This window comes from Salmo salar, chromosome ssa02 (genome assembly GCF_905237065.1).
Source record: "Salmo salar chromosome ssa02, Ssal_v3.1, whole genome shotgun sequence".
In the NCBI taxonomy this organism is placed as follows: Eukaryota; Metazoa; Chordata; class Actinopteri; order Salmoniformes; family Salmonidae; genus Salmo; species Salmo salar.
The window spans coordinates 53,596,525-53,619,818 of record NC_059443.1 but is presented as its reverse complement, the minus strand read 5'-3'; the positions used below and the strand labels follow the sequence as shown (position 1 = coordinate 53,619,818).

The following is a 23,294-nucleotide window of genomic DNA, read 5'->3' as shown; positions in this document are numbered from 1 at the left end:
ATGAGGTGCTGAATTTTTCATGGTGGACGCTGCGGCACAATCAAAGTATTTTTGTCAGCCGCTGGCTTTCTCATTTACAAGCTGGCTGGCACAGGAAGGCCCCTGCACCTTTGGCAACCAGGTCAGACAAACAGAATACAGGAATGATTCCTAAGCTGTGGTTGGTTGGTTGGTTGGTTGGTTGGTAGGTAGGTAGGTAGGTAGGTAGGTAGGTAGGTAGGTAGGTAGGTAGGTAGGTAGGTAGGTAGGTAGGTACAGTGAGGGGAAAGAAAAAAGTATTTGATCCCCTGCTGATTTTGTACGTTTGCCCACTGACAAAGAAATGATCTGTCTATAATTTTAATGGTAGGTTTATTTGAACAGTGAGAGACAGAATAACAACAAAAATATCCAGGAAAACGCATGTCAAAAATCTTATAAAATGATTTGCATTTTAATGAGGGAAATAAGTATTTGACCCCTCTGCAAAACATGACTTAGTACTTGGTGGCAAAACCCTTGTTGGCAATCACAGAGGTCAGACGTTTCTTGTAGTTGGCCACCGGTTTTGCACACATCTCAGGAGGGATTTTGTCCCACTCCTCTTTTCAGATCTTCTCCAAGTCATTAAGGTTTCAAGGCTGACGTTTGGCAACTCGAACCTTCAGCTCCCTCCACAGATTTTCTATGGGATTAAGGTCTGGAGACTGGCTAGGCCACTCCAGGACCTTAATGTGCTTCTTCTTGAGCCACTCCTTTGTTGCCTTGGCCATGTGTTTTGGGTCATTGTCATGCTGGAATACCCATCCATGACCCATTTTTCAATGCCCTGGCTGAGGGAAGGAGGTTCTCACCCAAGATTTGACGGTACATGGCCCCGTCCATCGTCCCTTTGATGCGGTGAAGTTGTCCTGTCCCCTTAGCAGAAAAACACCCCCAAAGCATAATGTTTCCACCTCCATGTTTGACGGTGGGGATGGTGTTCTTGGGGTCATAGGCAGCATTCGTCCTCCTCCAAACACGGCGAGTTGAGTTGATGCTAAAGAGCTCCATTTTGGTCTAATCTGACCACAACACTTTCACCCAGTTGTCCTCTGAATCATTCAGATGTTAATTAGCAAACTTCAGACGGGCATGTATATGTGCTTTCTTGAGCAGGGGGATCTTGCGGGCGCTGCAGGATTTCAGTCCTTCACGGCGTAGTGTGTTACCAATTGTTTTCTTGGTGACTATGGTCCCAGCTGCCTTGAGATCATTGACAAGATCCTCCCGTGTAGTTCTGGGCTGATTCCTCACCGTTCTCATGATCATTGCAACTCCACGAGGTGAGATCTTGCATGGAGCCCCAGGCCGAGGGAGATTGACAGTTCTTTTGTGTTTCTTCCATTTGCGAATAATCGCACCAACTGTTGTCACCTTCTCACCAAGCTGCTTGGCGATGGTCTTGTAGCCCATTCCAGCCTTGTGTAGGTCTACAATCTTGTTCCTGACATCCTTGGAGAGCTCTTTGGTCTTGGCCATGGTGGAGAGTTTGGAATCTGATTGATTGATTGCTTCTGTGGACAGGTGTCTTTTATACAGGTAACAAACTGAGATTAGGAGCACTCCCTTTAAGAGTGTGCTCCTAATCTCAGCTCGTTACCTGTATAAAAGACACCTGGGAGCCAGAAATCTTTCTGATTGAGAGGGGGTCAAATACTTATTTCCCTCATTAAAATGCAAATCAATTTATAACATTTTTGACATGCGTTTTTCTGGATTTTTTTGTTGTTATTTTGCCTCTCACTGTTCAAATAAACCTACCATTAAAATTATAGACTGATCATTTCTTTGTCAGTGGGCAAACATACAAAATCAGCAGTGGATCAAATACTTTTTTCCCTCACTGTAGGTAGGTAGGTAATGACATTGCTCACTAATGTTTGTGTACTTAATACTTATAATTTCATATCTGTGTTTGTGTGCGTGCATTTGTGGAAGAGCTTGCGATAAGCATATTCTTGTACTGTGTACGCTACACTATATCCTGTGCATCATGACAAATCAACTTTGATGTGGCACGGACAGACATAGACAGACATGTGAGTACTGTACACCAAACCTTATGCAGATGTGTGAGTAGGTTGATTATCAGCTCCATTGCTGGGTAGACTGAAGGACAGGCTGGTGTTGATGGAGGACTATGGTGTAAGGGTCAGATCTGTTAGAACTTATCAGAAACTGCAGCGTTGAGGCGGATCTACAGAGCGGATATCTACGGAACGTCTTACCAGGCTCCACGGTGCCTGAGGGGCCAATCAATGAGGTGGAAGGAGCTACATGCATTTCATGTCACTTCAATTCGGTCAATTCAAGGGATGAAATTCAAATATTGTGAACAAACAGATATACAGTGCATTCGGAAAGTATTCAGACCCCTGGACTTTTTCCAAATGTTGTTACATTACAGACTTATTCTAAAATGGATTCCTCATCAATCTACACACAATGCCCCATAATGACGAAGCAAAAACTGTTTTTTATAAATGTTTGTAAATGTATCCCCCCAAAAAACTGATATCACGTTTACATAAGTATTCAGACCCTTTACTCTCCACAGCAAGATGCTGCTACCACAATGCTTCACCAAAGGGATGGTGCCAGGGTTCCCCCAGACGTGACGCTTGGCATTCAGGCCAAACAGTTCAATCTTGGTATCATCAGACCAGATAATCTTGAGTCCTTTAAGTGCCTTTTGGCAAACTCCAAGCGGGCTGTCATGTGCCTTTTACTGAGGAGTGGCTTTCTTCTGGCCACTCTACCATAAAGGCCTGATTGATGGTCCCTCTGACAGAGATGGTTGTCCTTCTGGGAGGTTCTCCCATCTCCACAGAGGAACTCTGGAGCTCTGTCAGAGTGAACATCGGGATCTTGGTCACCTCCCTGACCAAGGCCCTTCTCCCCTGATTGCTCAGTTTGGACGGTGGTTCCAAGCTTCTTCCATTTAAGAATGATGGAGGCCACTGTGTTCTTGGGGACCTTCAATGCTGCAGAATTTTTTTGGTACCCTTCCCCAGAACTGTGGCTCCACACAGTCCTGTCTCAGAGCTCTACGGACAATTCCTTCAACCTCATGGCTTGGTTTTAACTCTGACATGCACTGTCAACTGTGGGACTTTATATAGACAGGTGTGTGCCTTTCCAAATCATGTCCAATCAATTGAATTTACCACAGGTGAACTCCAATCAAGTTGTAGAAACATCTCAAGGATGATCAATGGAAACAGGATGCACCTGAGCTCAATTTCGAATCTCATAGCAAAGGGTCTGAATACTTATGCAAACATTTCTAAAAACCTGTTTTTGCTTTGTCATTATGGGGTATTGTGTGTAGATTGAGGGGGAAAAAAATATTTAATCAATTTTAGAATAATGCTGTAACATAAAATGTGGAAAAGGGGAAGGGGTCTGAATACTTTCTGAATACACTGCACTATACATGGCGTTACAATGACTTCACCTGAATGAGCAAAAAGCCCACTGATAGTCCTATGGAAACATACAGCTCACTGTCTCTCCTCTCTCTCCCTCAAGAGGCCAAAGGCTGTTACACAAAAATTGTACAAAGATACATCAAGCTCTTCAATGTTTATTAGTTTCAACATAAAAAGCAACACCCAGCCATGACATCTTAGCACTCTGGTGTGGGTGGGGGGGCAGGAGAGGAGCTGCCATTAGATTTGTTGAATCTCTCCCCCCTCACACTCTCTCTCTCATTATCACTCTACATCTTAACAGCAATTAACCCTCTTCAATAAGAGAGTATTTGCTGTCACTCTGGTATCATTTAATTACTATAAGGCTAGTGATGAAGAGCCATGGGATCCCTCGCTGCCTTATTAAGCCGTCATGGCCCCGTCCCAAATGGCACCAGAATCAGTACACTACTTTTTGACTAGGGCTCGTAGGGCTCTAGTCAAAAGTAGTCCACTATGTATGGAAAAGAGTACCGTTTGGAACGCAAGCCCATATCATTGTGTCAACGGCTTTCCTGAGTCTGAATCTGATGAACTGTCTGCTTTACTCTATCGGTAACCATTAGGGATGTCTGCTCAGCGTCTGAGCTGCTATAGCCTGGAGCTCTTAAAGTGTGTTCATTGCTCTAGTGGGAGTGTTGGAAGCTCTGTGAAAACAATGGTGCTGTATGTTCAGGGAACTTGTTAAAAGGTCTCTCTCAAATCCAAATGCATTTATTGGCATGAGAAGCAAACCATCAATGTATTCAATATACTTCACATTGTAATGGAATAATAGAAATAACACTAGAATGATAACAGTGGATAGTAATAGAAAGTATAATCAATAATAGGTTAAACATGAAAAAGAACACGCAACTATTATTACTACTAAAATGAATGCTGCCACTGTTATTTACACTAATACCACAACTATCCCTTCTATTACCAATAGTATAATTTCTACCAATAATCTCTCTGTCTCACTCACTCACACACACACACAACCCCTGTTTCGTGTTACCAGAGTGTAGTGACAGCCACTCCTCTTCCCCAGAGTGTGTAATCTCATTTAGTGAGCCACTGGTTTGAGAACCAGCCCCAAAACATTTCTAATTCTCTATTTATCCAATTATGAACACAACAACCTTGACCTTCTCTCCCCTTCACACTCGCAGGGTGCATCCCAAACCGCATATAGTCCACTACTTTTGACCAGGGCCCTAGTGCACTATATAGGGAATAGGGTGAAGCTGGGTGCTTCATATTTAATGTTCAGCTACGATGGGGATGAATCATAGTGGTTCTGTAATGTCCATAATGGGGGGTTAATGGGAGCAGTGGGTTTGAAAGATTGCTGGTGCTGAGTTATAGAATTAGAATTCCATTCAATTCTATTTATATGGTTGTTGCTAACACGGCAATTTGTTACTTCAAAAACGTTAATAGAGGTCTTTATAATCCATTAGGACACATTTTTTATCAGCGACATTTTAGCAGCCTGTGGGGTAAATTCTGTCGCTGTCCATGGTCCTGAAATGTTGCCAAAGCCACGCTTTGATGGCGAAAACTCGAAAGAACATGGATAGACCGGGGGAATAACAGTTCGCAGCTTCACTGATGCCAGAACAAACATACATAGGCCTAACAAATTGCGCCAGGAAAAGTAGTTCTCCCTTGGGTGGAGAGGGAAATGCAAGGGGCGATATAATACCCGAGATGTAATCAGGGATGTAGATGCGGACAATCAACGTTTTCCAGCCAGCTTTTAATTATGCATACTACACTGATAGGCCATATGCTCGTAAATAATTGGATAAATGACCGTATGTCTCTTCTTTGGGGGGGTCGGTGCTAAATGTAGTTGTAATGCTTTGTACATTTTATGCACACATAAATACCCTATCATAATCAGCCAAAATGTTCAATAATGATAAATAATTAAAACTTTGGGGGTCGTTGGCTACCCATCCAAAAACTAAAATGATCATATTATCCATATATATATATATATATATATATATATATATATATATATATTTAAATTCAATGGGTTATGATGCTGAAATCACCCACAGGCATTTGTGTCTTGAATGTCACATGATGGAAGCTTCGTGGTGGGTTTGGTGCTTGATTGAACAGCTGTGTCGTATTCAACTCACTCGAATCCAGAATGACCTGACGTTAAGGAAGAGAAGCCTGTGGATGCCAATCTCGGGACCGTTGTTTTATCCAAAGGAGAGACTTTATTTGTAGGCTGCATTTCGCAAAAGCTAACTTTGTTTTTGTTTAATCAGTGAAGCTTCATAGGCTATCCATATCCCCAAAAGGCTGCCGCTGCCCAGCTGCTGGCGCCAGGCTGAAGTGGAGTGCGCACGAGTATTGTCCTGTTGCGGGGCACTAAGCGCGCCACACATCCAATGCACACTGCATCTCCGGGAGTCAACAGTAGACAAGTGTAGAGCAACACGGGAGGAACGGTATTGTAAGAAAACGAGCGCTTTCCTCGACGAGACTTCTTTGTGAAGGTAAACAATGTTTATTTTAATTATTTCCTTCACTTTGAAGTGTCTCAGTAGGCTATCCGTAAATGTGTTCAAACAGTGCTCTTTATAACAACGTCTCCACGTGATATACTATATTGTTTTCTTCACTCACTGCTTTGTAAAAGTAACTTACTTTTAGAAGCGTAAGCTTATTCCTGTGATGTAGGCTCTAGAAGAAGAAAAAAACATTTAACTGTAAATGTCGAATAATGATACAATAAACACTGTCTAAATATTCAAATCCGTTTAGTCAGCTATTGCGTTTAATCGGAGGGAGATACCTGTATTATGTGGCGGGAAAACCTTTATTTTCACACTTCCATAAACAACTTTTTACCATGTAGATGTGAATGCGAACAGGTCGTTTTTACGACTGTGTGGGCACGATATTTTCAGCATGAACTAATATGTGTAAGCATTGGTTTAGTTTTTTAAAGATATGTCTGGAATTGACGTTGTTGGCGGGCTACTACAGATATAATTGCAAAAGCGTTTTGAAATTGCAAAAGCGAAGCGATATTGAACGCATCCCACTTCGTCATTTATTTTAGGTTTAGTGCATTACTGAAGAGCGTGACCAGGCAGACGTCGGTGGAAAGTGGAGTCAGTATCGATTTTGTTTGGTGGTTTGAGTTATCTGTGATGCTGTAATACGTTTGATAGCATATTTCACTATCACTATGATCAAACCTGAAACGATCGAAAACTATCTCTATTGTTATAAGGATACATCCACGCTTTTCCAGTTCAGGACCAAGGACAGCGATTCGAGGTATTCAAGGGCCAATACAGTACAGAGACCACTTAATTTTATGATAAACGTAGCCCTTGGACATTGTAATGGTTTAGATACTCCTTTGTGTGTCCGTTTACGATTCAGTCTTTGCGCCTTTAGATTCAATTATAAAGTCGTCCATTATAAATGTGTAAAGTCTATTTTGTATCATGATCAAATGTAAAATGCAATGCAATATCCCAAGCACTCTGCACTATAGAAAACGTTGTAGACAAACTTAGCTGAAAGCCAGTCATTGTGTGCCGGACCAATATTGGTAATAGCTGGGTTATGAGAGGGACTGAATGGCCAATTTCCCACAACTCAACAGACTATATAAAAGCCTAGAAGTAATAGTTGGCGGAAACTTTTAACAAAAACATTTCTATAGGCCTACAGTATATGTGACGCATGCAGCCATCAAACCCTTCCTGCCTCCCTCCTGCCAACCTGCTAAAGTAGCTGTTGAATTCTCTACTCCCCTTGTCTGGCAATCTTCTGAAGTGCAGCACCTCATAGCTAATACATATTTAATAATACAATCCTGTATTTACATTTTTTGGGGGGACTGGTAAAGACTAAGAAATGTCTTATCTTTACTGTGGAGGCGCTTCACTTAAATGAGTGTGCTGGATGGATAGCACTTTAGAATAGAATTTACATTAAGAATAATATGTTAGTCCCTATAGGCACATGCAACTGAATTGAGTGCTCATGCTAAATGAAATGTGCAAATGTTCTACTAATGCATGCGTATACACAGTGACTAATTAGTCTGTCTGTCATAAGGGGCGAACATGAAACCCATACGCATGTTACTCACATTGTAAATATGATATGATTAGGCCCAATCTAAGAATTTGTCAGCAAGGGCGATATCAAATATTTCCTCTTCTAAAGAGTCACCATGGAATAGAGTATAGAGTCACCTAAACAAATGAGTTGCAGGCAGCCTCGGCCCTCGGAGTACTTTGTAAACACATGACTAGTGGCCTCTGTCGTGTAGAGTTAACTAGGTTAGGCAAGGCTCACATTAACCCAACCATTTCCAGAGCATATAGGGGTGAGTTGGACAGCACATGGTAATGATATGTGTGCTTTAGTGGCATGGGCACACGATTATGGAATTGTCCCAATCAGTATTGTCCGCCGAAAGTCTGATAGGTTAGAGAGGGCTGCGTGTCGTTCATGTAGATAATCAACAAAAACAAGGATCAGAATGAGAAATTGGGTGATTTTGTCTTGTGCTTTAATTGCAGTTGATTATTATTTACAATCCTTCTCAATCCTGTAACTCTTGTGACAAAGGCGTTCCTTGTATGCCGGATTTTCCCTTTGCATCCCCAGGTCATTCCATGATAGTTGTCATAATCAAAGACTAACTAACTATCGTTTTGAATACAACTGAATACAATAAAACCGACTTTTTAAAATCGCTGTTGAAAAGTCATAATGAAGTAAGAGAGAAATGAGTTGTTATCTGCCAAGCCAATACATGCCTGTAGTCTGTAGCCTTGGAGACTGGCAGTCATGAACACGGACCAATGTCCTGGCTGCTACCATAGGCTAGTTCACAGCCGATGTACACTGGCACTGCGTCAGCATCAGCTTGACAGGGAGCTAATACCACTCTCTCGCTCTCTCTATTTCTGGTGGAGGTCTCATATCACAAAGTCTGCCTCTTCTTGTGCAGTCTGTCCTCCTGTCTGTCCGCTTTACACTATTACACTGTCTCAGCCTGTCTGTCTGTCCGTCCGTCCGTCTGTCTGTGTCCGTCCGTATGTCCGTCCCTCCGTATGTCCGTCCCTCCCTCCCTCCATGTCATAACACAGTGACTCGTGACTCTTACATGTAAGCGCTGTTTCTTCCGACTGGCCCATTAGCCTATTCAGTCTTCCTTAATGTGGGAACCTTAGTATTGTGCCGCACACAAAAGACACATGGCCAAGTTAAGTACTTAAAGAGAGAGTAGTACTTGGTCTCATGACAAGGCCAGAGAATGTGCCATTTCTCCGGGTAACTGGCTGTGTTGTGCCATTTGCCCCTCAAACGCATCCACCGCCATGACGTATGCCTCTATGTTATGATGAACTGTGGGAGAGTTCCTCGTAGCATACAGCTGAGGTATAAAGAGACTCATCTATGTGTCTTCATTTAAGTGAAAATACATTTGATCAGATCCAATATAGATTTCTGACATAATCAACGGTGGAGTGTCATCTGAAAGATTTTATTCGAGAAAATGATCACCAGACTTCCTCTTTTATTTTATTTTTGGACCAGTTGATTGACAGGCTGCTGACGATCTGGCCGTGTTTGAAGAGGCGGTAATTTCAACTAACTATCTACTATCTCTAACCCTAACCTTAACCCTTATCTTTACCCTAAATGTAACCCTTACACAAACCTTAAACCTAACCCTTATTCTAAACTTAAACCTAACCCTTATTCTAAACTTAAACCTAACCCTTACTGTAACCTTAGCCAGCAGTTGCTTATCAACAGATAGTATGACCATCTGTAGAGCATTTACAGATGGAAAATCGGGACTATACGAATAAATTGTGACCGAAGAGGCGAGCACAGCCAAGAAACACTGGCTGAGATCAGTCAGGGAGATGCCTTTGGAGCAGCATAAAAGGCTTGGAGTGAGGCAAGCACTGCTCAAGCATATTAACATGTTCTGACATGAACTGTCCCCAGGCACTCAGTCAGAGGCAGTCCGTTGTTGCCTCCGAACCCTAAAGACTCTAGGCTGGTAAGATGCCCTCTGCAGAGTCTCCAGAGGTTTAACTGTTGGGTTGAGTTTGTGTTAAAAAATTAAGCCCTCTTTTTTGTTGTTGGTGGAAATAGTTAGATGGGGGGCCATTGGAATGTTGTTTTGGGAGCGCAGAGGTGAAATAACATGACCTTTATGATCTGGGGAAGTGTACCGGGAGTCTTTGTAGATCAGGAAGACTGTGTTTGACGTATGAGTATGGCTGAGTTTGCACAGCCCTGTAGTGCCTATGCTATTGTATGCTAGTGCTATATACAGGGGCTATGGAGGGTGATGATTGTGGCTAGCTAGCTGCTAGATTCCACCATGGCCCCATGTCGTGTCCCCCATGTCGAGCCACTGTCCGCAGGGCCCTATAGTCCTCTGATGCTGTCCACCCCACTGACCGCCCGCTCGCATCAGTGGAACACACAGGCCACGTTACTCTGGAGACGGTGCTTAGCGACATCTGGCCGTCATGGAAACTGGGTCAGTGACTTTCACGAAAGGAGTGTACAGACGAATCCTTGACAGTCACAGAGAAATAATGTAAAAAAAAAAACATTTTAGTTAACATGCATTTCTGTTCTACTACTGTCAAATGTTTGAGTAACTCCAGCCGTTATTGTGTTGGATTATAACCAGGTCCTAGCGTGACAATCACGTTCGGTGGTCGGGACCAAGTCGGTTGGGTAATAGAAGCCCAACTGGCTGTTTATACTGATGAATTTGCATGAGCTACTATGTTCAGAATGCTTGGTATTAAAATGAGCAGGTATAGCCTATTAGCAACATCTACAAACACAGAGTCGATGACGTCTAAATTGAGAGAATTCTCTACAAATCCCAAATGACACTAGATCATAACAAGGGCGGTTCCTCCAAACAACCAATGGATAACACTTTAGCCTAAACATATCAAAAGACTAAACATATACATTCCATATGTGATCCGGACCAGTGACCACCATGAACCCTTTTTCCACGAGGCTGTGAGAGTTCTGGGAACAGAGTTCTGTTTCATTGCAGGTTGGTTTCCCCCCCCATCATTGACTTTCCGACGGTTGTGTTAAAAAACGGTAGTTGGTTTTTGGGTTGAATGGAGGCTGGGTGCATGCTAATTGAATGGACAGAGAGAGTACTGACTGACCTAGTTTCCTTAGTGATGATGCAGTGGGTTCCATTCCACTGGAGACAGTTAGATACATGTGCGCATCTGCCTAAATGGCGCTACATGGTCAATCTGACATCTGCTGTTGCGGTACAGCATTTACTGCAATGCGGCCTCCGCAGAAGTCAGAGCAAACATTATTTTTGCGTTTCGCCGTCAACCAATCATGTCAACGTGGAGCAATACGGAGCCGTCCGCATTGTTTCAAAGTTTGAGAGGTGCACGGCGATGCAGTACGGAGCTTTTGATTTGGCCTCTGCATTCCTCTGGAGGCTATGCAATTGCGTCACACCCTCCATACGAAGCCTCCGACCACATTTTCGGATCAAGCATAAATTGGCTTTAAGTCGCTGTTAAAATGAACTCCGCCCTCGAGTGGTGAGTGGTGGGAAACACACCACAGAACAGACCTGGGTTATGTTCATAAAGCACCAACCGGAGAAAAATGAAACGGAACTGGGACTTGTCTAATAAGAAACAATCCTTTTAGATTTCTATTGCTTGCCATTATAAACAGAACCCAGAGTATGTGCATGGTCAAAATGTCTTCAGGTGCTATCAAATAAGACTGTTAGGTTTCTATAGTAATAGAAAATGCTGGACACGAAACAGGAAGTACGGTTCACTAGATTGTCGCTGTTGGGTGTTCATCCACGTATTGAATTCCAGTCACAGAATGGATGTGTCCATCTTCTTCAAAGGTAGTTTGTGAAAATGCAAAGAGGGACTATGGGGCTTTCTGGATCTCCCTGCTTGGGCCCTGGAAGCTTTGAACGTCTAATGAGACACATTGGTCAATAGACCGTTTTTCTCGGATCAATCACCGTTCATAATCCCATACGGGCTGGAACAATGTGTGGACTGAATTAGTATTCATAGTAGATTGAATGGGGCCTGTTGATCTCTTTGTGTGTGTGCGTGTGAATGGACATGGAGAATTTAAATGGTTATTGGCTGTGGGTATCCTTTGATCTAATCCGAAATGTGTGTGTGTGTGTGTGTGCGTACAGTATGTGTGTGCAGATGCACACACTTGGTGGTTCGAGCCCTGAATGCTGATTGGCTGAAAGCTGTGGTATATCAGACCGTATACCATGGGTATGCCAAAACATGTATTTTTACTGCTCTAATTACGTTGCGTCATGCCTAAGAATAGCCCTCATAAGTGGATCCATACAAATCTAGGAAACTTATAAAAAAAACAGATGATTCCAAAATGTAAAAAAAAACACTAACTACTGATGTTAAGCATTTAATCTTGCTATCCTTTGGGTAGGAGAAACAGACTGCCTTAGGCAGAGAGCAGAGCAAATGGCTCCTCAAAAGGTTGCTACCACTAGGATAATGACATCTGAGGGAATTGGAAATAAGTTGTCAAAGAGAAGATTAATATTTCATATTCTCGTTTTTTTTTCTCATTTTCATGTTGAGGTAGAGGAATTTGTTCTGCCCTGACGGCAACAATTTCACCATGACACTTAGACGTCAACTAGATAGAAGTGGGAATGCAGTTTGATAGTCTAACTGCCTGGTATTTTCACTGCAGAAAAGATAAGTCTGTCTGGATATTTCTCCTAGTCTTTTACTTGTATATGACCCAAAGGTCAACAACACCACCCTGCACTGGTTGCTTTCTCCTGGTATGAGAGTTCATGAATATAACAACATAGAATATCTTTGCTAATAACTTCCTGTGGAAGTAGCTGTTTGGACACTTTTCATAGAACAAGTTAACAGGCATTAATGCCCAACTGAAAGATGAAGAGAACATTTCTACTCTATTTCTTCTGTATTGCAGGTCCATATTGGTTCAAATCCTAAAAGGCCTCCTTATCTTCCAGCATCAGACAGTGACTATGTAGCAAAGTCAGGCATGGCAAAGTTCTCCCTGCCTCCACTTGTCTCTGGTTCATTCCACATGCCTTGGGCCATTTTCTCCCAATACAAACAATTGTCGAGCCCCTCTGACAACCAGTCTCCCCATCTGCGACAGCGAGCCCGAAAAACCTGCAAACGCCACCGTCCAAATACAGTTGAAATGGAGAATCACACGCTTTCACCCTATTCCCCAGCCACTTTAATATGGACAGACTATTTCTGACTGATCGCACAAGGACTAATGATGTCTCTAAGTCTGTTCGGTCATTATGTTTTGTATAATTTAGTATTCTGTCATTTGGTGCTCTGTCAGTATTGTGATTTAGTGTCCTGTCATTTTGTATGTGTTCTGTCATTCAGTGTCCCATCATTTAGGCATAGCTTTTTGTCATCTATCATTTCAAATTCTGTTATTTAGAAAACTGTAATTGTGTCTATACATTGAAGCTCAAACTGCCTTGATAGATCTCTATTTTTAGAGGTTTGGTAATGATGCCTTGTGGGTGTAATGAGCGCAATGGGATGCTAGCATCGAATGTTAACCGCCCTATGATAAAACACAGTAGCCTGTCAATGAATGGCCTTGTGCGTCACGCGCAAGCTAGCGCTTCACATGCTAGCGAAGCCACCGGTGTTGAAAGGCTGGTATTAATGTCTAAGTGGACGTGTGGGTCGAAGCTTTACTGAATGGGGACTGATTGGCTACCTGATAATGGCCCTCATTTGCTTTCCCCTCATTGCTTACACATGCTGGACCTTTGTGCTAAAAAAGTCCTATTTGATTGACTGGTGAGTCTATGGCTGTGTCCCAATCACTTTATCACCTCCTCGTCTCCTTTCCTTCCTGATAGCTGACCAATGGTAATTTTCCACCTCTGAGTGAGGTACATGGCTCAGATTTACTTTTGGATTGAAGAGAAGGCATATGGACCTTTTGCCTTCATCCACTTCTAATTAAATGTAATTGATTTTCTAATTGTCCAAATTAAAAAGTGGTTCATTGGTAATGATAGAATAGGCCAGTGTCATTACACGCATAGCTGTACCATAGTGAGTCAACCGTAGTGGGAGAGATGACATGTCAGAGTCATCAGATGAGGTCAGAGGTCAGATGAGATATTTACATTACCAAGTCATTACCGCTGTCGCACCAATGGCTCTGACTCAGTCCTTTGAAACGCTGAACATGCAAAAGCCCTTTTAATTAGATACATTAGTCTCATCTTATACATTTGTACCCATATGTTATTGATATCGTGATACAAGGGGTCGTAGGCGCAAATGTTATCAATATCTGTGATACAAGGGGTCGTAAGGCCATATTATCAATATCTGTGACACAAGGGGTCGTAAGGCCATATTATCAATATCTGTGATACAAGGGGTCGTAAGGCCATATTATCAATATCTGTGATACAACGGGTCGTGAGGCCACACGAAGCCACCCAAGTCGATGCAAAGAGAGAAAAAACAAAGCCTGATTAGATTGGTATTTCTCTCACACACTCCCACTTGAAAACTGCCAGTGACAGTAAACAGACAACTCATTATGTAAAATGACTGCCTTTTCAACACATATCCCCATGCATGCCAAGAAACCAGGCTTCCGGCTAGCGTGGGCAACAGCTAATGCAACCAAGTGATCAGTGCTGCTTATGACTGATGGAGCATCAACATCAATAAGCTGTTGCATATGTCACACCACCATAGCGTAATACCGCTGGACTTTTGCTTGACCGGATCATGTTGTGTTAATCCGATCGGTCTTGACCGGATCAAGTTGTGTTAGTCAGATCAGTCTTGACTGGATCATGTTGTGTTAGTCAGATCGGTCTTGACCGGATCATGTTGTGTTAGTCAGATCGGTCTTGACCGGATCATGTTGTGTTAGTCAGATCGGTCTTGACCGGATCATGTTGTGTTAATCCGATCGGTCTTGACCGGATCATGTTGTGTTAGTCAGATCGGTCTTGACCGGATCATGTTGTGTTAGTCAGATCGGTCTTGACCGGATCATGTTGTGTTAGTCAGATCGGTCTTGACCGGATCATGTTGTGTTAGTCAGATCGATCTTGACCGGATCATGTTGTGTTAGTCCGATCGGTCTTGACCGGATCATGTTGTGTCAGTCAGATCGGTCTTGACCGGATCATGTTGTGTTAGTCAGATCGGTCTTGACCGGATCATGTTGTGTCAGTCAGATCGGTCTTGACCGGATCATGTTGTGTTAGTCAGATCGGTCTTGACCGGATCATGTTGTGTCAGTCCGATCGGTCTTGACCGGATCATGTTGTGTTAGTCCGATCGGTCTTGACCGGATCATGTTGTGTCAGTCAGATCGGTCTTGACCGGATCATGTTGTGTTAGTCCGATCGGTCTTGACCGGATCATGTTGTGTCAGTCAGATCGGTCTTGACCGGATCATGTTGTGTTAGTCCGATCGGTCTTGACCGGATCATGTTGTGTCAGTCAGATCGGTCTTGACCGGATCATGTTGTGTTAGTCAGATCGGTCTTGACCGGATCATGTTGTGTCAGTCCGATCGGTCTTGACCGGATCATGTTGTGTCAGTCAGATCGGTCTTGACCGGATCATGTTGTGTCAGTCAGATCGGTCTTGACCGGATCATGTTGTGTCAGTCAGATCGGTCTTGACCGGATCATGTTGTGTCAGTCAGATCGGTCTTGACCGGATCATGTTGTGTCAGTCCGATCGGTCTTGACCGGATCATGTTGTGTCAGTCCGATCGGTCTTGACCGGATCATGTTGTGTCAGTCCGATCGGTCTTGACCGGATCATGTTGTGTCAGTCCGATCGGTCTTGACCGGATCATGTTGTGTCAGTCAGATCGGTCTTGACCGGATCATGTTGTGTCAGTCAGATCGGTCTTGACCGGATCATGTTGTGTCAGTCAGATCGGTCTTGACCGGATCATGTTGTGTCAGTCAGATCGGTCTTGACCGGATCATGTTGTGTCAGTCAGATCGGTCTTGACCGGATCATGTTGTGTCAGTCCGATCGGTCTTGACCGGATCATGTTGTGTCAGTCCGATCGGTCTTGACCGGATCATGTTGTGTCAGTCAGATCGGTCTTGACCGGATCATGTTGTGTCAGTCAGATCGGTCTTGACCGGATCATGTTGTGTTAGTCAGATCGGTCTTGACCGGATCATGTTGTGTTAGTCCGATCGGTCTTGACCGGATCATGTTGTGTTAGTCCGATCGGTCTTGACCGGATCATGTTGTGTCAGTCAGATCGGTCTTGACCGGATCATGTTGTGTCAGTCAGATCGGTCTTGACCGGATCATGTTGTGTCAGTCAGATCGGTCTTGACCGGATCATGTTGTGTCAGTCAGATCGGTCTTGACCGGATCATGTTGTGTCAGTCAGATCGGTCTTGACTGGATCATGTTGTGTTAATCAGATGGGCTGAATTAAGGAATATGAGGAGTAATGTAAGGTGTTGGAGTCATTCACAGGCCTCCCCAGCACTATTAGTGGCATGTGGTTAGGCCCTGAGGCAAGGCGAGGACAGCCAAACCGACAACTGCAGTTCCAAGTTCAGCTTTTTCAAAATCAGCCCAATGTTCATGAACCACAATACACTATATGGTTATTTGAATAATTATTTTTATTTTGAGAGATCAGGGCACTAGGCTATTTTCTAAAATACAGCAAAACAACTGACAAAGTAATACGCTAATATAAAAGTACACTGAACTATGATACACCGATTAGTTGTCAGGATGGAAAGGAGAGCAGGGAGGATTACTGGGACATTTTTGACACACTGAGACATGCCTGGCAGGCAGCGCTGCCTCCCAGGTAATGCTCCTGGCTTAAACTACCTACAAGTTTGTCTGGCAATTGACAACTGGGACGCAGGCTTGACCATTGGGTCTTAGCCATTGCCTTACAATTGACCATTAGGACATAGACATGGCCTTATCATTGACTACTGTGACACCGACCACTTTCTATTAACTCTCCACTAACTCCATACTCTCTGTTTCCTTGCAGCTTCTCTTTCTGCCGGTGGCGCCTCCTGCAGTTGTGGATGTGGTATGACCCTGTGTGGCAGGAAGGTGTTGACGGTGCTGAGCAGCGTGTTCGCTGTGTGCGCCCTGGGCCTGCTGGGCGTCGCTGTCAGTACTGACTACTGGCTCTATCTAGAGGAGGGTGTCATCCTGCCCCTCAACCAGAGTACCGAGTTACGCATGTCCCTGCACTCGGGCCTCTGGAGGGTCTGCTTCACAGCTGGTAAGTTTCTGGTTAGGGGTAGAGGTTACCCCTTAAGTACAGATCTAGGATCAGTTCAGCTTATAGATACATATGTCCCTGCAGTCAGAGATGTGGAGAGTCTGATTCATATTTGGTGAGTAGATGTTGCCCCTCAGGCACAAATGTAAGGTCAAGGTCAATAAAATATATATGTATGTATGTATGTATGTATGTATGTATGTATGTATGTATGTATGTATGTATGTATGTATGTATGTATGTATGTATGTATGTATGTATGTATGTATGTATGTGTGTGTGTGTGTGTGTATATGCTTTCTCACAAACCCCAGATAGGTACAGTGAAATGTGTGGTTTTACGGGGTCAGCCATACACTCTTAGAAAAAGGGTTCCAAAAGGGTTCTTCAGCTGTCCCCGTGGAGAACCCTTTTTGGTTCCAGGTAGAACCCTTTTGGAACACACAACCCAAAAGGGTTCTACCTGCAACCAAAAAGGGTTCTCCTATTGGGACAGCCGAAAAACCCATTTGGAACCCTTTGGGTTGTGTGTACCCTTTGTACAGAGGGTTCTACATGAAACCAAAAAGGATTCTACCTGGAACCAAAAAAAGGTTGTTCTATGGGGACAGCCAAATAACCCTTTAAGGTTCTAGATAACACCTTTTTTTCTAAGAGTTTAGTAGTACGACGCCCCTGGAGCAAATTGCTCAAGGACACATTGTCAGATTTCTACTTTGTCGGCTCTGGTATTAGAACCATCGGCCCAACGCTCTAACTGCTAAGCTACCTGCCGCCCTAGACGTTGCCCCTTACCTAGACGTTGCCCCTTACCCGCCCCTTAGGCATACCTACCAAGAGATTTCTCGTCAGTTATAGTCACAGCTGTGTACATTCCCCCTCAAGCAGACACCAAGATGGCCATTAAGGAACTTCACTGGACTATATGCAAACTGGAAACCATATATCCTGAGGCTGCATTTATTGTAGCTGGGGATTTTAACAAAGTAAATTAGAGAACAAGGCTACCTAAATTCTACCAGCATATTAATTGCGCTACACGCGGGGGAAATACCCTCGACCACTGCTACTCTAACTTCTGCGATGCATACAAAGCCCTCCCTTTGGCAAATCCGACCACGACACCATCTTGCTCCTACCGTCTTATAGGCAGAAACTCAAACAGGATGTACCAGTGACGAGAACCATTCAACGCTGATCCGACCAATTTGTAGCCACGCTTCAAGATTGTTTTGATCACGCAGACTGGAATATGTTCTGGTCAGCCTAAGAGAACAACATCGACCTATACGCTGACTCGGTGAGTGCATTTATAAAGAAGTGCATTGGAGATGTTGTGCCCACTGTGACTATTAAAACCTACCCTAACCAGAAACCGTGGATGGATGGCGGCATTTGCGCAAAACTGAAAGTCCGATCCACCACATTTAACCATGGAAAGAATATGACTAAATATATCAACGGCTCAGACACGAGACGTATGTGGCAGGGTCTACAGACAATCACGGACTACAAAAAAGAAGACCAGCCACGTCACGGACACCGACGTCATGCTTCCAGACAAACTAAACACCTTCTTTGCCCGCTTTGAGGATAATAAAGTGCCACTGTCGCGGCCCGCTAACAAGGACTGCGCCCCAGACGACACAATTGCCATCACACTGCACACTGCCCTATCCCATCTGGACAAAAGGAATACCTATGTAAGAATGCTGTTCATTGACTACAGCTCAGCATTCAACACCATAGTACCCTCCAAGCTCATCATCAAGCTGGAGGCCCTGGGTGTCAACCCTGCCCTGTGCAATTGGGTCCTGGACTTTCTGATGGGCCGCCCCCAGGTGGTGAAGGTAGGAAACAACATCTCCACTTCGCTGACCCTCAACACTAGGGGACAACAAGGGTGCGTGCTCAGCCCCCTCCTGTACTCCCTATTCACCCACGACTGCATGGCCATGTCACCCAAAACCCTGACAAACTTCTACAGATGCACAATCGAGAGCATCCTGTCGGGCTGTGTCATAGCCTGGTACGGCAACTGCACTGCCCTCAACCGCAAGGCTCTCCAGAGGGTGGTGCAGTCTGCGCAACGCATCACTGGGGGCAAACTACCTGCCCTCCGTGACACCTACAGCACCCGATGTCACAGGAAGGCCAAAAAGATCATCAAGCACATCAACCACCTGAGCCACTGCCTGTTCACACCGCTACCATCCAGAAGGCGAGGTCAGCACAGGTGCATCAAAGCAGGGACCCGAGAGACTGAAAAACAGCTTCTATCTCAAGGCCATCAGACTGTTAAACAGCAATCACTAACTCGGACAGGCTGCTGCCTACATTGAAATCCAATCAATGGCTACTTTAATAAATGGATCACTAGTCACTTTATACTATGCCACTCTAAATAATGCCACTTTAATAATGTTTACATTACTCATATCACATGTATATACTGTATTTTATACCATCTATTGCACTTTGCCTATGCCGCTCGGCCATCGCTCATCCCTATACTTACATGTACACATTCACATTCACCCCTTTAGCTTTCTGTGTATTAGGTAGTTGTTGGGGAATTGTTAGATTGCTTGTTAGATATTACTGCCCTGTCGGAACTAGAGGCACAAGCATTTCACTACACTCGCATTAACATCTGCTATCCATGTGTATGCGACAAATACAATTTGATTTGATCATCATAACCCTTAACCATTCAGGGACACTGACCAGTGTTTACTTCAGTTTCTATGTTTAATGACTGGTACCTTCTAGCTGGCCTCGGTGCCAGTCTGTTTCTGTTTTTGGTAAGTGATGACAGGAAGTTGGCGAGGAGGAGAAACAGGCTGGCACTCCAGTCCTGATTCACTAGACCGTCACAGGACCCACTCTTGAGAGTCAAATGTTCATCCTCTTCTCTCTCCACTCCCTCCCGGCTGCATCCCAATAATCTGTCCTTGAGTTACCCTGTCTACCCATGTTGGGTTATTACCATTACTTGTCCTGTCAACTCACCCTGGCTGCTCTCTCGCTCTAGGACGCTGACAGAGAAAAATCATGCTCTTCTACATTTCCTTTGTCACTACCCCATGTGTCCTATTGCTGAACTGTTCGTCAGCGCTGGCCATGCCGCTCGTCCTTCCAGCATACAACACCTGTCTTATTATGCAGGTCCATAAACTGGCCCACTTTCTGAAGACACAGTAGCGACCCTACTAGCCAAGCTAACCCAACACCCCTGTTCACTTTCTCCTTCTACTCTGACCGTGAAAAGCCTTGTTTAAAGGGGAATTAACACTGGCTTTTCTCCACCCTGCATGGTTACCTTGTGCCCTATTACAGGGATGCTCCTCCACTTCTGACCCCACCCCCTCACCGCACTGAGGCATGCTGGGAGCTTGAAGCAGGAAGTGTAAGCAGGAAGTACTAACTTTCACCCCTTTTCTCTCTTAGCGACGCCATCTTTCAAAGTGTTTCCGAGCAGTAAACCAGGTATTCACTTCCTCTCTGATGTACTGTACTCTCTCCCCAGGTAGCCTCTGGATACTGAGGCTGACACAATCAACTGTAGCCAGTGCATTAGAATAAAACTAGTGACCTAACATTTACTGTATTTAAAATGCATGCACTTGCTAAGTAATATTTGTGAGGACAATAAACAGGATTTGTTTCTATATTGCCGTTATACCAGTGAAGGCTGGTGGAGGTATGAATGGGGAGGACGGGCTAATTTCTCCCTTCACCAGCGTTATACTTTCCAGGAAGCATCACAAAGTGGCATGATGGTACAAAGCACACTCCTAGGTACTTTCATGTAACATGTCTTTTTTTGCCCTCAGTGTCCATCTTGACCTCCATAAAGCCTCAAGCAACACACTGTCAACATGACATGTTTCTGTGGTGATTAAATAGCGGATGTTTTGTTCTGGTCCAAAAGACCAACTTCCATTGAAGTTTTAGCTGCGATTTAATGGCCTTGTTGCTAAACTGCCCCAACTAGCCTTCTGTTTGACCCAGAAAATCTAGGCTTGTGTTGGGTTAGTTAGGCCCTGTGTGTCTGTCACTATCTGACTCCGTACTGTTACGATACATCGTTACACCATAGAGAGTGAATGGGCTGTGTTAGGCCCAGTATTGCTGCTGCTGAGCGTCCATTGAGTGGTGGTGTTAAATGCAGCTGTTGGTCCCAGTTTCTGTTTGATTTGTGCCTATACTGACTCTGGTCAATCCACTGTATAGAAGCTCGCTTCTCTCATGCCCATGAGACTAGGAAGATGATGTTATGACTAGGGTGCTATAGTAGTTTGCAAACAGGATTGAACATGCTTTTTAGTCCAGGAGTATGCCTAATAGAAGTCCAGTAAACCACCTCATAGCAAGTAAGAAAAATGAAGGGGATTTGTTATTGAGTTAGAACAAACTGAAATCAGCCAGCTATCGACTTTGGACCATAGACATTAAAAACAGTAGATAGTGCTGACGTCATCCGCGCGTCATATTTTTGCATGGCACCTCCTCGTAGCCTGCCGGCCCGTAATTGGTCTGCGTCAGTACATGGTCCTGTATGACAACAAATGTAGTAGTCAGAATGGATCAGTATTTGACTAAATATCTTAATGTGTAGCGAACTTTAAAAGAATTCACAGTGGGGATCGAAGGTGATCCATAATAAACTAATTTTAGAGCGCAAAACGTCCCCCAAAAATGTTTTGGGTCCTTCTGGTGATGGGAATTTTTATAGGCTTTCTAGGGCAGACCAGGGCTTTTGGCAGCGCTAGGTTGCTATGCAGTAGAAGACCAGCAGAGCTAGTGACTTCACGCTCCAGTCCAGAAACTGGGGGCCTGCTTTGGACATGTAGGGGTACTGTACAAAAGTACAAACGCGTCCTTTCATTCCACCAAACCATCTAACAATGGTTCACCTGTTCACCAAGTCCTCCTCCTGGCCTAACCAGTCATCTGAGTGCCCACACTCATTTTCAGGTACAATGCTGGGAAATGGTGCTCTAATTTGGATGATGTTTTTCTGGGCAGAGCTGAATAGTATTTATGAACATATAGTATGTCTGAAAGTTGCAGTCTAATTTGATTCCATTTATTATAGAATCATTTTTTACTGCAGTCCATCATTGCTATAGCAATAGTTGTGCAACACCATTAAATCCATTTGCTGCAATCTCTACATCATTTAGACTTGTCTAGTGTTACTGATAATGGTGTTTGTCATCGTTGACACAATGATATGGGCTGTGTTCCAAATGGGCCCCCTTTTCCCTACATAGTGCATTAGAGAGAGAGAGATTCTCTCCTATGTCTATTCCCATCTCTATGCAACAGTTCTCTCCTATGTCTATTCCCATCTCTATGCTACAGTTCTCTCCTATGTCTATTCCCATCTCTATGCAACAGTTCTCTCCTATGTCTATTCCCATCTCTATGCAACAGTTCTCTCCTATGTCTATTCCCATCTCTATGCAACAGTTCTCTCCTGTCTATTCCCATCTCTATGCAACAGTTCTCTCCTGTCTATTCCCATCTCTATGCAACAGTTCTCTCCTATGTCTATTCCCATCTCTATGCAACAGTTCTCTCCTATGTCTATTCCCATCTCTATGCAACAGTTCTCTCCTATGTCTATTCCCATCTCTATGCAACAGTTCTCTCCTATGTCTATTCCCATCTCTATGCAACAGTTCTCTCCTATGTCTATTCCCATCTCTATGCAACAGTTCTCTCCTATGTCTATTCCCATCTCTATGCAACAGTTCTCTCCTATGTCTATTCCCATCTCTATGCAACAGTTCTCTCCTGTCTATTCCCATCTCTATGCAACAGTTCTCTCCTATGTCTATTCCCATCTCTATGCAACAGTTCTCTCCTGTCTATTCCCTATTCATCTACAGTCATGCCATTTCATTCCTGCACAATTCCATCGATTAACTCTACTTACCCCCTTTTCTAGCGATGAGCCCTCTAGTGTGTGGGCTTTGTATTCACATGTTAAAGGTGTAGTAAAGGGTTAGTAAAGGGTTAATGAATGCCGTCTTCTCCTTTGCTTGTGTTGTAGGAGATGAGAAGGGCCGTTGTTTCACCATTCAGTATGTGATGCCCACCAACGTGCAGCTGACGTCTGAGTCTACGGTTAGTGTGCTGAGTAAGTGAAGAAGACTTGTCGTACGCTCATCTCAGTCTCATTTTCCTCTGTTCTGGGGACATATCATGTGTCTTAGAGTAGGAGTGCTGATTTAGGATCAGTTTTACCTTTTTAGATCACAATGTATAAGATAACATGGACAGGCGGATCTGATCCTAGATCAGCACTCCTACGCTGAGATGCTTTAGGAATACGGGCTCTGGTCCCCAGCAGAAACACACCCGTTCTGTTGTGGGAGGGCATAAATGTAGAGCCAAGAGTTTTTCCTGAATGTATGACCG

General features: G+C 44.0%; 1 protein-coding gene across 1 annotated transcript in view; it reads left to right on the top strand.

Annotated features, from left to right (window-relative positions):
- The first annotated feature begins 5,581 nt into the window (after positions 1-5,581).
- LOC106585659 (voltage-dependent calcium channel gamma-5 subunit) overlaps positions 5,582-23,294 on the top strand; it is a 35,657-nt gene continuing 17,944 nt past the window's right edge. The window contains exons 1-3 of the mRNA XM_014172111.2: positions 5,582-6,001; positions 16,623-16,862; positions 22,927-23,013. Coding sequence (XP_014027586.1) covers positions 16,667-16,862; positions 22,927-23,013 — 283 coding nt within the window. The 5' untranslated portion in view covers positions 5,582-6,001; positions 16,623-16,666. The remainder of the gene's footprint in view (positions 6,002-16,622; positions 16,863-22,926; positions 23,014-23,294) is intronic.